We start from the raw sequence: 14,866 nt of genomic DNA on the forward strand, positions 1-14,866 counted from the left end.
GGGGAGGGAAAAAGCAAGACAGTCAGAAAAGAACAGCAACCTGACAATTATGAGATAGATAATGGAAAACAAGGTCTGGTTTGACGCTCATAAGTAGTAAGACGATGGTTTGGTTGGGTGCAATATATTTTATGGCATTCAAAAGGGACAAGATGAGATTTGGACACGCGGGAGTCCTGGTTATCAGGAGCTTTGAACTGGCACCATCCCATGGAAGGCACTTCCAACTGGCACAAGGTGAAATTTAGAAATCCCTTCTTGCTTCTGGAAAAGGGCACGGCATTTGGTAAACTGCTGAAAGGAAAAAGGTTTCCTAATAACTACGTGTCCTGCATGTTCAGAGACAGGGTGTTATGGCTCATGATATGAATATTAATCCACGCACATGAAATTGTTACCCTGGTGAACATTTCAGAAATGGCAATTAAAAAAAGGCTGTGAAAGATCCATCAGGTCAATCAAATTCCAGACAGATAAATGTGGAAGGGTTTTTCTGAGGATAATCCTACTAATCTATAGTATTTCACCTGTTTCTGAGCTCTGCGAGGTGATTCATTTCATTGTCCAAACCTCCTTTGTAGACATACTCCTGTCAGTGGATTTGAGGGCTGATGATGGCAGTTCCAGACTCTTGATTCCTGTTTCCTCACCCACAGATATGTGCCATTTCACTTCCCCCCAAGCATCATTTCTCAAGTAGTTGTTATGTTAGCACAACCTCCTTTAATCTGCTGGCTACATTCTGCATCCTCCATCAGAGGATTCCATAGTGCTTCACACTTACTAATTAGACCTCATAGCAGTCTGTGAGGGTGATCAACCTAATTTTATATATCGGGAAAATAACAGATAAAGCAATTTTCACAAGGTCAGAAAGAAAGCCCATGACTAAGGCAGGAATAAGAAGCTAAGGGCCCCATTCACCTCTCTTTTATGCTAGTATAAATTAAAAATAACTCCACAGATACTAATAGAGTCATCCATCTCATCTACCCTACGGTGGCAGAATGCCGCTCAGCATAATATTTGAGTGTCTTAAAGACACTAAAAGAATGTAAAGGAACAGTAAAAGAATGTAGAAGCCTGTAACACCCCTTTTCTATGCAAAATTCTGCTTGGAATATATGAATATATGAATATCAGGATCTTCCTGTTTGGTTTCTTTCGCTAGCAGGGTAGCAATCACTTGGCAAAAAAGCAGACATCTCATCGTTCATCCAAGCAAGTATCTGGAGCTTTTCCAATCAGCAGAGAGAAATTCCTGCTTCTGGGGTGCAATTCATATCGCCCTAAAGCAGATATCCATGAGAGATTACATGAATCCTTCTAGAAACACCTTTTCCTTCCCGCTGACTATAAAAAGAGACTACAGCAAGTACCTCCAAAGGAAACATTTATGCTGTAGACATTAAATGAGTGAGATGAATCCTCACAACAACGTTTTTTTTTTTGGCTGTCATCACGGTGACAGAAATGATGGAAAATCTGTTTCAGATAGAAAGCTTTGAGAACGTTTCCGAGAAGTGATCGGATCTTCTGTTTCTCCAAAAAGCTGTTTTACAGCCAGATCCCCTTGTTTGAAACATTTACCCTCACTCTTCATCCACTGTGAGCGATGCTGTGAAGTACAGATGCGGCAGTTCACAGATCAGAAATTTTAGGCTTTCACGTAGCAGGGACTAATCCCCTGATTGCTTTGGCAATTAAAATCATGGCCTCCAGCCAGCACCGTAACTATTGCACGGGCTGTAAGACACGGAGGTAGAGGATACGTGGAAAAACATATCATATTTGGTGGTACAGAAATCCACAGAAGATAATCCAGCCTGCAAGTAATGGCTGGAAAACCTCAGCACTAAGTCATTGTTTGAAAGAAAGAACAAACTTCTCTGTTCTTCCTCTACCTCTGTTCCGAGGCAAAGGAAAGGATTCAGGCAGGGTTGCAAACTGTTGATTCAAAGTCAATTAGGAGTCAGGGAACTGGTGTTTCAGCCCACTGAGTTGAATGGGAGCGGTGTATTTTTGCTGGGAGGTAAAAACAGCATTTTCCTCAGTTCTTCGCAGCATCTCCCACTTTGAAGGACGTCATTTTGACCTGGATTGGATATTCGACCATCAGAGCAGTGAGGTTTCAGAACAGCCTCTAGGGCCATGAGAAAAAAAATTACTTGCTGCTTTTAAGATGAAGTTCATTAATTTTGGAGGGGATTATATGACAGGATTGCTGAGATAATGGATGACAGAGCTAAATGACCCACAAGATTGCTTCTAGTCCTACATTCCAATACCTGTGTTTAATTCATGCCAAGACAGGACTGATCTTTGCAGGACCACGAAACAAGGACCTTGAAGAGGAGCAGCAGGTACCTGTTGCACATCTGCATGCTACAGAAGAAGCCACAGCAGTGGTGGCCATTGACTCTTGCTACACAATATAAACAAATCAGCACTTTGTCAAAAGCCTGTGGAGGGATCGGGTGGTATAAGCATCAATATCCCACTGGCACCCATGGCCTTCAGGAAGTTGTCTTTATCTGCCGTGAGACCTGTCAGCATTTTGCCTCAGTTGGTGGCCCAACCTTCAGTGGGTCATCCAGGATATTGTCACCTGTCACTGGCATCTGCTCTTGAAGGTTATCACTACTCTAACTATTTTGCCCACCGAATGGCAAGTTCTTTAATGCTTGTGGGTTTTTGCTTGACAACCAGGAATACAGTTGAGCTCTTTAACCAATCTGGTTGGTAGACATGTTTTTTTGGAAGAGGTGCAGTAGAAGGTTTAGTTGATCTTAACTGGCTTTTGTCAAACACGAGAGGCTCTCACCCATTCCTAGGCTCACAACGAGTATTTTCCAGGGCGCCTGTCCATTAGTCTTGTGACAGGCCAAAAGCCAGTGAAGGGTGGCAGGCTGGATAATGTGATTTTAAATGAGGCAGAATGTTCTCTCTTAGCTAGTTCCATATGTATTGGATTGGACTTATCAGCAGTGTGGTGACAGTCGCTCAGGGTGCTCAGTGCTGAGGTCTGATGGCTGGTCTGATTAACCAGTTACAGTAGTAATAACCCGTAGGTACTTCGGGCTCTCCAGCCAGCTCTGATCAGTTTGATAGAGCACAACTTTATTTCGCATTCCAGCTCAGACAAAGAGCTTGCACACCCCAATGAGTTAAAGCAGGATAGCAAAGTTACCACTTATCACCCTGCTCCAGGGCAATGGCATGTGCCTATGTTCTTATCACTGAGCGCTCCTCTGCTTATCCCTCTTTCACAGGGACTAAGCAATCTCAATTGCCTGGCATTTCCTAGGATGTTCTGCAGGGTAACAAGAGTTTTCAGTCTGTCAAAGCCTTAAATTCCCATTTGCACATGCCAAGGCCGTAAATTCCCATTTGCACATGCCCCTCACACAGCAACTGCTCCAATCCCTCCCTGCCTGTAGCTGATTGCCTTGGAATCAAATCTAATTAGGAGAAGGAGGCCTGCTCTGCCACAAAGTGTCTTTGGACGGATGACTTCTGCGGAGAGGGAAAGAAGCATCTCAGGGTTTCTCTGCAGCAGATTGTAGAGGTTAGATTGGACCTTTCTGTGTTTGCTTTCTGATGGTGGCACGGATCCAGCACTGGGAGCTGGCTCCTGCAAATGGGCACAGAAATGGGTAATTCACATGTTACGCGTGTAAAGCCAAAGGCCCCGGCTTGCCTTGGCAGAAAGCTCCTCTCATGTTTCCATAGGAACATAAGGGAATTAAAGATTTTCCGCATACAGCTCGAAGTTCAATCTCACAGTTACTGAGAGAAAACATCTGCTGCCGCTACCCAGGTAGCGTTGCAGATCCAAACTTCAAGCTCTGAGATGTGAAATACATACGTTATGAAATGGCACCGGCGCCTCTTGGATGGTCGGAGATCCCGACAGAAACAAGGGCTTGTAGCACCACGTGCATCCCACCACTGACTTCTGCTGATAAGAAGTTGTGAGGTGGTGACATTTGCTCGAAATGTCAGGACCTTGTAGCATGAGGAGGTGATGGCACAACGTCACGCTGCAAATAGCTACTGGGACACGGTGGGTTTGATCTAGAAGACAAACCGCTAAAAGGGATTGTATTGCACATGTAGATCTACTTCGGGGGAAAAAGAAAGGGGGGGGTGAAAAAACTCTTTTAAGTGAAAAAAAATAGGTGCTAAAGGAATCCAAATTTGGTGCTTTCTTGTGTGGCTGGATGCTGAATGACTGAGTGATAAAACGGCAGACGAAAATCAATGTCAATAAGTACAGAGGAATTCACAAGAGAAGGAGTAAGACTAACTACCCATATGCAATGACAAGCTGTAAAGTAGCTCACAAGGAAAAGACTTCTGAATTCCTGTGCAAAGTTTTCTGCAAAGATCAGCTTTATGTTGGGCAGTGGTCAAGAAGGGAGCTAAAAGGGTTTCAGAATTCCTGTGCAGTTTTCTGCAAAGATCAGCTTTGTGTTGGGCAGTGGTCAAGAAGGGAGCTAAAAGACAGGAATGGATTAGGAATGGCACAGAGAGTATAGAAAACAACGATCTGGCCTCAAAAAGCCCACGCTTTTTTGTGCTGCGGCTAAAAAAAATGTAGAAATTACGAGTTAATTAAGTGTCCAAGGAGGTTTCTAGACAAATTGATGGTGGCATCTAAGCACGTGTCCAGGTGAAACCTCTTCAGGAAGTGTCCTGAATGTCCCTGACTAGAATTTGGAGTGTTGGCAGGGAAAGGCCATTCTGTCATTGCTCCTTTCCCTGTGTGTCTTTTCTGGCCACAGCAAGAGACATCTTTTTCAGTCAGCCTCTGGTCTTCCCTGACATGGCTTTTACATTATTATTCAACGATAAAAATGTTAGCAGATTGTGGAGGGGTGAGCTTCTTCTTTTAATTCTGTCAAACTCATGAACACTTAGTGAACAACTGAGATTTTGTTTACACATTCAGCAGGACACAGTGAAGGAAGCAATCTGTCCCCAAATTAATTACTTCATTTTGCACTGTTTTTGTGGTGCTAAATGAATGAGATGCCCCCTCCCTTCCACGTCTCTTCTTCCTATTGTGTCAGACTTGTCACTGCAATCTCTCTTAATTGCAGGCTCCTTGGTAATTTCTCTGCCACAACATTTTCCCGAGGAGAACCACTGGTGAGTACTCAGATGAAAACAAATGCTCTGACAAGCTGGAGTTTTAATTTTTCTTTAGATTGCTTGTAGAAGAGGATCATTATTAGCAGATGATAATTAGAAAGTGGTAACACTTTAATTTGCAAGGATATATTGAAATTCATTAGCATCTGAAAGCTTAGCTGTGCTCTGTGGCAAATGAATTGGAAGAATCAGACTGGTTCCTAATAGCTGTGATAAATAGCTTGACCAACCAACTGCCACCACTCTTGCATCTGTTGATCCACCTCACCTGTGTTTCTATGGTTGACCTTTATCAGAAAAGCCAAAGATAGGGCAAGGCTGAAATTCCTGGGGTAGGTTTTATTCCTCCTCATGTCTTGTCTAAGCTGGTCATCTAAAGGGAGTTCGTTCTCCTTCAATGGAGAGAGTCAAGAACCTCTGTCCAGATGATATTTCAGAAAAATGTATTGATAGGACAAAGGATAATGGTTTTGCAGTATAAGAAGGTAGAGTTAGATTGGCTATAAGGAAGAAATTTATTGTGACAAGAGTAATGAGACCCTGGAACAAGTTGCCCAGAGAGGCTGTGGATGTCCCATTACTGGAAGTGTTAAAAGAAATGTTGGATGGGGCTTTGAGCAACCTGATCTAGTTGATAATGTCATTGCCAATGGCAGGGAGATCTGGATGACCTTCGAAGGTCCCTTCTAACACAAACCACCCCATATCTCTATGATTCTATGAAATGATCCACTCTGAACCTCATGGGCGGTGAGGTGGGAACTGGAAGAAGTGATCAAAACTGTGGGGAAAAGGTTGTTCAGGAAGTGGAGAATCTCTCTGAATGGTGTTAGCTGGGGCAGGGGCCTCATCCTTCAGGCTGTTGTCTTCAGGAGGAGATCAGCACTCCCAGAACACGGGTCATCCCACCTTGGACACGTGCATTGGCATAGAATGAACCACCTTCAGGTTACCAGTTGCTTTCCACTGAGAAGAGAGCCAGAAAATCTACTTAGACCAGATGCTTGACTGGTCCAAGAGGCTAAAGGTAGATGCAAAAGTATATGGTGACACCTCATGACTGATTCTCCAGTCTTTATGAATTACTGATTTTCATCTGTCAGGAGTGTATTCCCTCCAGCAAGCTGCAAATATCAGCTAATTAAAACATCATCAAAATGCAGGTTAGACCTTGTTTCCTTATGATTTTTGAAGAAGTGCAAAGATGTCCTTAAAATACAGAAACCCTTCTTTGCATGAAGTAATTATCTTTGGTCAAAAAAATAGCTTTATCCTTAAAAAGTAGAGTCCCATGAAGAGTGATGATTCTTGAAGAACAGAACTTCCCAAGTCCTTCCCTGGCCAGCTGATATCTCTATAGCTACAGAATTGTTCTCTACTTTCCTCTCACCATTCAATTCTGAGTGTTTATTCTCCTGCCAAGACAGGGAAGCAGAGGGTAACCTGAGGACTACTGGTTACTTGTACAATAAATTGTATTTATTTTGAGCTATTATGAAATTCAATCACATGAAGGAAGAGCATTTGCTGGATTTTTCTGCTAGGATGAACCGCCGTGAAGGTATAAACAATGCTGACATTACATTGTCAGTATGAGTCTTCACTCTTAATCATTTATTGAGGTGGATGGGAAGTGAGTCACACCTGCCAGAGCTATTGTCTCGGCAGACTTTGCAAACTCAGGCTAGAACTAGATCAGGGAACACTGCTTATGAACTTTTCATCGGCAGTGTGGACTATCTGGATTATTATTTTTCTTGTTGCCATTTTGCTTCGTGTCATTTCCTCTTTCACTCTCAATTTACTTCTATTTTGTGAAATTTCAGAGCTGTGAGGAACGAATGCCTGCATTTTGCCATTATATGATTGAGGTGGAAGAGCGGCCTCCCGAGAGCTTGAATTGCCAACAAGAAGGATTTCAGTGCTGAAAGCTTTGAACTCCAGAGCTCTGTTTCCCACAGCAAGGCAGAAACATAAGTCATCCAAACCTTGCAACATCCACCCATGTAGGGAAATGAATAATATTCCTCTTATCTTGTACAAGGGAGAACAGAGGTCCAAGAAAAGTTGTGGGGTTTTTTGTTTGGTTTTTGTTTGTTTGTTTGTTTTTGTACTGGTTGAACATCAAAGTGGTGCAGAAAATTGGATTACAGATTTCTGGATTCCCTGATCCCATGACTCATCTGCTGGACTGCCTGAATTTCTCTGCCCAAGTCACTTAATCTTCTTTTTTGCTCAGCCCTCTCATTTCAGTGAGACAATTCCTACACTGCAACCTGACCACAGGTAGCTGTTCCCTTGCTGTATTTGTGCCTCTGGCAACACTTCATCCCAATATAATGGTCACCTCATGGGAGTCTGGAGAGCTTGGAAACAATGCTGGACCCTGTGAATAATATGAGGGCAGGAGTTTGGCTTTCAGTGCTTTTTGGCAAAAAGCAAGTCTCCCAAGGTATATTTTTCTGCATCCTGTCAGGAAACAACTAGCCGACACGTAACAAAAAAAAAAATCACAACTAGAGCTGACACAAAAGGTCGCTAAATCAGTTTGGGTTTCTTGGATTCAGTAACAGTAATGTCATCTTTATGTCAAGAAAAATAACTTCCTGAGAAGTCTAGCCAAGAAAAGAGACAACAGCTCAGCTGTCTTCATCTCGCCTGCTCTTTGTGAAATAACTTGTGAGAGGATCCCCAGGTTGTGCTGAGGGGTTGCTTTACAAAGAGCTGGGACAGGCTTGGGAATTGCTGCGGGGAGGAAGGAGGGAGCCACCAGTCCCAGATGGAAAGAAAAAAAGGAAACCTGCAGCACATCGATGCCGACGCCAAGAACTTATAAATAGCACTTCGCAATCCTAACAACTGGGCAAGAAAACATACAACAGGCAAAAATGCCACATTTCCAAAAGCATGGGCGTCCTTCTTGCCCCTCTTCCCAAACACCACAGAAGGTGTGTACACCAGAAGTGTCTGAGAATCATCTCTACGCCCTCTGTGTGGTTTTTTTTTTCCGAGGAGCTGCGGACAGCTGGGAGGAGCGACATCCTCCATATGCAGAGCTTGTTACTCTGAGACTGCCAGACCCAAGTCTTGGCTGCACACGGGACCGCATATGTTTGGCTAAACCTGTTTTGAACAATTTAGTTCACAGTCATGGAGGCCGTGTGGTGCTTTTATTCCAATTTGACACCGTGCTTTTATCACATTAAGTAAGCTCATCAGGAGCCAGGTGAAGTCGAGCTGAATTTGACTGTTCCCATATCGAATTAGTCTCCAGCCCCCTATAGGATTTAAGCTGGATGCCATGATATATAATGTCAACATATACACCTCAATTTACTTATCTCTGAGCTGTATGCTGATTTTATTGCTATTTTGTATATACAGCAATTCTTATGGAGCTTTTTTATTTTTTTAATGCCAAGAAAGCCTCAGTGAACTGAGCGTTAAGTGAATCCAGTCCAGATGATTGGGAAGGACCAAACAGAGTTATTTGTTAAGGAGGAGGAGTGGTGAAGTGGGTATAAAACTGATGGGTGGTTTTATTCTATTGCCTTTTGGTGTGCCCATCACTGTATCCCCTGGTTTGGCACTCCTCCCAGTCACCTCGGTAAGAAGAACCAGGACTGGCCAAGGGTGAGACAGACCCACTTATTTCCAGAGAGAAGCTGTTAGGAGGTGTTTGTGGGTTGACTGGGGAAGGATTGCAAAACCCGAGGGCATTTGCTGAAATGAAGAGGAGAGCAGCCTCCAGCATTCCTAAACAAGCCCCATTTGAAAAAGACCCCTTTAAAAAAGCCTGAGGAGAAGAAGCAGTCTCACCCCTGGGATTTGTAAGGGTAGCATCAGTGCCTTTGCCTCCATCTCCGCAGCGGGTGTCGTCGAACGGGAGGCACTGATCCCCGGTTCCAGCCAAGACCTCCGAATTCTTCACAATGTCCTTCACTGACGTGGTTGACTTGATTTTATAGATACGTCGGCTGTTGGTGTCGGAGAGGTAGATGGAGCCGGTGATTGGATCTGTGGTCAAGTAATACTTATGAGCTGGGCTGTGGCTGAAAAACAAGGGTGCGACGTTATGATTTTTTTGGATCATTTGTTTCCTTAAGTCAACAGGCAAGGCAAGCACTTTAGAGAATAAAAATGCACAGGGCAGACAGACTGGGAAAGTGAAGCAGTGGGTACTGGACAACGTTAATACAGGGTGTGTACAGGTGCACAGGATCTGGAGCTATATCCGTTCCCAATCGCTGTGCTGGGGGATGCTCTCTGGCATGGAGAGCACTTCCCAAGGGAAAGAGCTCATTGGCCTGAGCCAAAATCATGCCAGGAACAACTTTAGGCTGAGCCCCAGTGCCTGAGTTTGCTTAATTTACTTAATATAGACATTAACCTGAAACTGGTGTTAGTGCCGTGCCAGAAAGTGAAGGGAAAGCATAGTACACCCAAAACAGACTCCCAACTATAAAGCACTTGAAGATATGCTCTTGAAGATCAAGGCTTATCCAGTGCTCTTGCTGACTCCAGCAAAGACCCTAGAGTCCTGTCCTGCTCTCGTGGAGATTAGGGGAAGTCCTGCCACTGAATTCAGAGGCACCTCAGTGAAGAAAGAAACAAAACGGCCCTTGGAGTTGTCACATTTTGCCCCAAGTAAAACATGAACTAGGAGGAGGGCTGAGGAACGTGAATGTCAGTCCCCTGCTAAACCCCATTCACCCGTCGCTTCCTCAAAAACCAGAAAGGGTGGCTGAGAAAATGGGGTGAGCAGACAGAAAGACAATGTTTTTAGCTCCATGACCCCAACACTAAATGAGTCCAAGACTGAAGAAAAGAATAAACTAGCATCCACTTCATGGATTTTGATGCTTTTGATGGGACTGGCCAGAAAAACCAGCCAGACAAGTTGGACACAATTTAAAAAAATTGTCTTTCAAGGACTCTATCTATAGATATTAAACTTATTAACTTCTTTATTAAAATTAGGTGTTTACTACCAGTGTGTATTGAGCTGCATCTCTTCTAAGCCTGAAACCAACAGATTTAACTTGTAACACCTGCTGCCTGAGCACAGGTCTCCTTCCTTCTAAGAAAGGCTAAGTAGTAATTAGAACAAGTAGGGAAAAGCCTCTGCTTTTCTCCAGAACACCTTCAAGCTGTCCAAACTCATCAGGTCCCAAGAATTCATAATAAACGTACAGGCCATAGTTCACAATTTTGCACTTAGTGGAATTGTTCCAGGAGAAGCTGGTTAGAAACCTGAGTGTCGATCACAGTTGACTCTATCCCTCATAATAAGAAATTTCCTCTCTCTTTCAACCTTTATGTTAGGAAAATTAACCCCTCTTCAGACACATAAAAACTACTGAATTATTCTCTGCTTAAAAAAGCTCTAAGTTGGTTCTTCATTCAAATTACTTAATACTTTGGGGGGAAAAAAAAGCCTTTCTGATTTATTCTGGAATATCCCTTGTGATTTATCCTACTAAAGTCTGAACAGATTTCATCTCCACAAATGACACTGATTCTCGCTAAATAAAATGCTCTGACCTTCAAGACAGCTTCAGCCTGACAGTTCAGTCTCCATCCGTGTTCCTTCCCAGTTACAGCAGGCTGGGAGGGTATTATTTCATTTACCTGCACGTCACTCACACTAAGCAAGTGGCTTCAGCCCTGGTGGAAGAAGCTCCCTGTGGGAATCCATCATCCATTTTGATCAGGGGCCTTGCATTTTCTGCTGACTGTCCTAACAAAGCCCAGTTGAACGTCAGTCAGATTTTGAGCTGTTCATAATCTCTATCTTGCATGGTAGGTGGACAAGAGGAGGATTTTTTTAATGGCACTTTGAATTCTTTAACGTCATCGCCTGGAAAGCACGGAGAGCTTTCAGAGTCTCACAGCTGGACATTTGCAGATGGGCAAAGGCAAATGACTTTCCCAAAGATGGAGAAAAATGGTACCAGAACTGGAGGTTCCTACTCCCCTCTCCCAGTGCTGTCATTGTCATTTGGTTTTGGATTTCATAACCTCACTCTGGTGGATTTTATTACTGATTACAGCCTTCTGTGGAAGAGGGACGTCTTAAATTATTTTCTAATCCCAACTCCTGTGTAGACTGGACACTGAAACCAATGCTGTTTTTTTTAACCACAGATCAGAGAACCAGGTAAGGGAAAAAAATTCATCCATCGGAAAAGAGACCTTAGAGCCCCTTCCAATACCTAAAGGGGGCCAACAGGAGAAATGGGGAGGGACTCTATGTCAGGGAGTGGAGTGATAGGACGAGGGGTAACAGTTTTAAACTGGAAGAAGGGAGATTTAGACTAGATATTAGGAAGAAATTCTTTGCTGTGAGGGTGGTGAGACCCTGGCCCAGGTTGCCCAGAGAAGCTGTGGCTGCCCCATCCCTGGAGGGGTTCAAGGCCAGGCTGGATGGGGCTTTCAGCAAGCTGGTCCGATGGGAGATGTCCCTGCCCAGGGCAGGGGGTTGGAACTAGATGATCTTTAAGGTTCCTTCCAACCTGAACCATTCTATGATTCTATGAAAAGCTGAATGGTACTTCCCACCTAAATTTACTAAGTAAAAAACTGTCATAATACTTTGAATAGCTGCTGGTAACCCAAGTTTAATTTTATTAATGAGGTCCTGAGTATAGATGCCGCAAAAAAGTAGGGGTAACTTCAAAGTGTACAATCATTAAAAAATTAGCTCTGACGAGCTAATCCAGTCTGCACAGCTGGATGCCAACGAGGCACACACACCTTTACTACCAGATGTGCTTGGGAAGAGGTAAAGATAGAAACTTACATTGATTAATCTACCCGTGGTATAGTAAGAATCTTGGGTCACTTAAAACTGGTTCCAGATTTCTCTGATGAGCTGAGAGCAAAACTCTCCTAAGACATACAATTACTTTTCGAAATGTAATGTTATTAATGGCATTGGCAGCCCTAACACAAACTATGTCTTTTCTGCTACATGGCTCAGTGTGAGCGATAGAAAGTGCTGGTTCATTTTTATTGGCTCAACTTTTTATTTTTAAGGGCATGGCTTATCATGGTCTCATGGACCATGCCATGCAGAGGGCTTTCGTGGGTGGAGGGGCCCCTGGGATGGCTCAGGCAATGCAGTATTTAACCCAGAACGCTTTGGAGCAAGGATGGCAAAACACACACTGTAAAAAATGATCAAGCTTGAATTTTTTGGTCTCTGCCAACAGTTTTCATCCCTGTACCAGGCAGGTGTCATGCTCTGCCCTCACACGAATCGCACAGCGATATGCACAGGAGTTTTTGTTTAACGCTTTGGGGCATTTCAGGATGAGAGATGTTAAAGAAATAGCATTAAGTAATGTAAAAGTTCCCAAACTGATTCCCTTCGTCTGATAATGCATGAGCTCTGGAGCCAGGAACACTGAGGCTTTGCTTTTTATTTAAAGCCACAATCAATAGGCAAATCCAAGTGGCAAATTGGACTGAACTGAACAGCAACTGAAATAAATCTGCCTGGGGCAAGGCAGAGAAGATTTTTTTCTTCTTTCATCATGTCTCATTGCTTCATTAGATAACGGACCAAAACCAAATACAGGACTTTTTGCTATTCAGAAGACTTAATCAGTTACAGTATTTGTAGTCTTAGACTATTTATCCCCCATATTGACATTGCCACCACCAGAAAAGGGCTGTGGGTGAAGAGTTGACTATCCTTACCTGGTGTTCCTTTTGCTATTAAGGTGTTTTAGAAGAAACCCTGAGCGCTGCATTGATATTTTAACTCCCTGAAGCAACCAACCAAAGTTGCAGGGATGGAGTGGGCTGGTCTCCAGCCAAGAATAGGCACTTTAGTGGCTTTAATGGGCATGATGGTGCAGTCGCTGGGGATGAGGACAATTTCATAAGCAGAAGTTCTGCAGGCCAAAGTTCCCATACATCTGCCTTGTCCCTTTCCTGTTCTAGTTCTCATTATTTGGACAGGACAGTGGCAGCACCATTTGGGGAGCTCTGCAGATATGTAAAGACATTCAAATTCGATTTTAAAGTGCTTATGCTTTACAGAATCACAGAATGAGACGGGGTTGGAAGGTTGGAGATCATCTAGTCCAACCACCTGCCAAAGCAGGTCCACCCAGAGCAGGTTGCACAGGAACATGTCCAGGTGGGTTTTGAACATCTCCAGAGATGGAGACTCCATCACCTCTCTGGGCAGCCTCTTCCAGGGCTCTGCCACCCTCAAAGGAAAGAAGTTCCTCCTCATGTTTAGGTGGAACTTCTTACATTCAAGTTTGTGCCCATTTCCTCTTGTCCTATCCCTGAGCACCACTGAAAAAAGACTGGCCCATCCTCCTGACACCCACCTTTTAAGTATTTATAGGTGTTGATCAGATCCCCCCTCAGCCTTCTCTTCTCCAGACTAAAAAGACTCAAGTCCCTCAGCCTTTCCTCCTAAGGGAGATGCTCCAGGCCTCTAATCATCTTTGTAGCCCTCTGCTGTACCTTCTCCAGCAGTTCCCTGTCCTTCTTGGACTAGGGAGCCCAGAACTGGACACAAACATGACTCCTTCCGCACAGGCATGAGGAAGGGAAGTGATAAGTTGGGTGAATAGGCAGACGGGTGGCACTTGTGTGGATTGTTCAGACTTTGAGGTGCTGGAGCGTGTCCAGAGAAGGACAACGAAGCTGCTCAGGGGCACAAGTCTTCTGAGCAGTGACTGAGGGAGCTAGGGTTGTTCAGCCTGGAGAAGAGGAGGCTGAGGGGAGACCTTCTCGCTCTCTGCAACTCCCTGAAAGGGGGGTGGAGCCAGGGGGGGTTGGTCTCTTCTCCCAAGTCACAGGCAATAGGACAAGAGGAAACGGCCGCAAGTTGCACCAGGGAAGGTTTAGGAAAAATTTTTACACAGAAAGGGTTATCAAGCCTTGGAACAGGCTGCCCAGGGAAGTGGTGGAGTCACCATCCCTGGAGGTATTTAAAAGCCGGGCAGACGTGGTGCTGAAGGACATGGTTTAATGATGGTTTGGTCATTGTTGGGTTGATGGTTGGACTTGATGATCTTAACAGTCCCTTCCAACCTCAACAACTCTACGATTCTATCTACTACTATAATAGATGCACAGCCTTTAAGCAAAGGTTGATTTTACCCTCTTGGGCCCATGTTTTGGAGGAGTCTGAGGACAGAACCTCACCTGCTTCGGTGTGGGTAGCCAGTCCCTAAGGAATAAAGACAAGAAAAGGGAGATGGTCCCTGGTTTCAGTAGGTTACCTACAATGTGCCAGCACAGCACACTGCACCTTGTTACTGGCTTCTGAGCCAGGGGACTCATCTCACCAAGCTTTAGATGGCTACAAGGTGAATGTTTACATCTGAACTGGCTGCCTTGACTCCCTTTATAGGCAGTGGAGAGAAACAGCGTCTTTGGGGTATGATCTGTCTGACTTCTTTTCAACTTTTATCTTACAAGATGAACTGCATCTTAGTTTCTCAAACTCAAGGGCAGCTACCACCTCTTCTCAAGGACAACTCCCGTCACTGGTAGCAGCGTGGCTCTGCCTCCCATGGTGGTCAACAGCCAGGAGCAGTCACAGCGCCAAAGTTAGTTACCCACAACAGCCGATCTGAATGAACCCCTGGGGCTTCTTTGGATCTGATGTCGCTGTTTAGGGACACGAAACCACCTCTGTAAAACTCTCTGTGCCTCAGGGGCACAAGTCTTCTGAGCA

At 44.3% G+C, this 14,866-nt stretch overlaps 1 protein-coding gene across 1 annotated transcript in view; it reads right to left on the reverse strand.

Annotated features, from left to right (window-relative positions):
- TENM4 (teneurin transmembrane protein 4) overlaps positions 1–14,866 on the reverse strand; it is an 826,730-nt gene that overhangs the window by 47,086 nt on the left and 764,778 nt on the right. The window contains exon 24 of the mRNA XM_014941555.1: positions 8,977–9,209. Within this exon, the coding sequence (XP_014797041.1) occupies positions 8,977–9,209 (233 nt within the window). The remainder of the gene's footprint in view (positions 1–8,976; positions 9,210–14,866) is intronic.

Source organism: Calidris pugnax, unplaced genomic scaffold, assembly GCF_001431845.1.
Source record: "Calidris pugnax isolate Ruff unplaced genomic scaffold, ASM143184v1 scaffold99, whole genome shotgun sequence".
Lineage (NCBI taxonomy): Eukaryota > Metazoa > Chordata > Aves > Charadriiformes > Scolopacidae > Calidris > Calidris pugnax.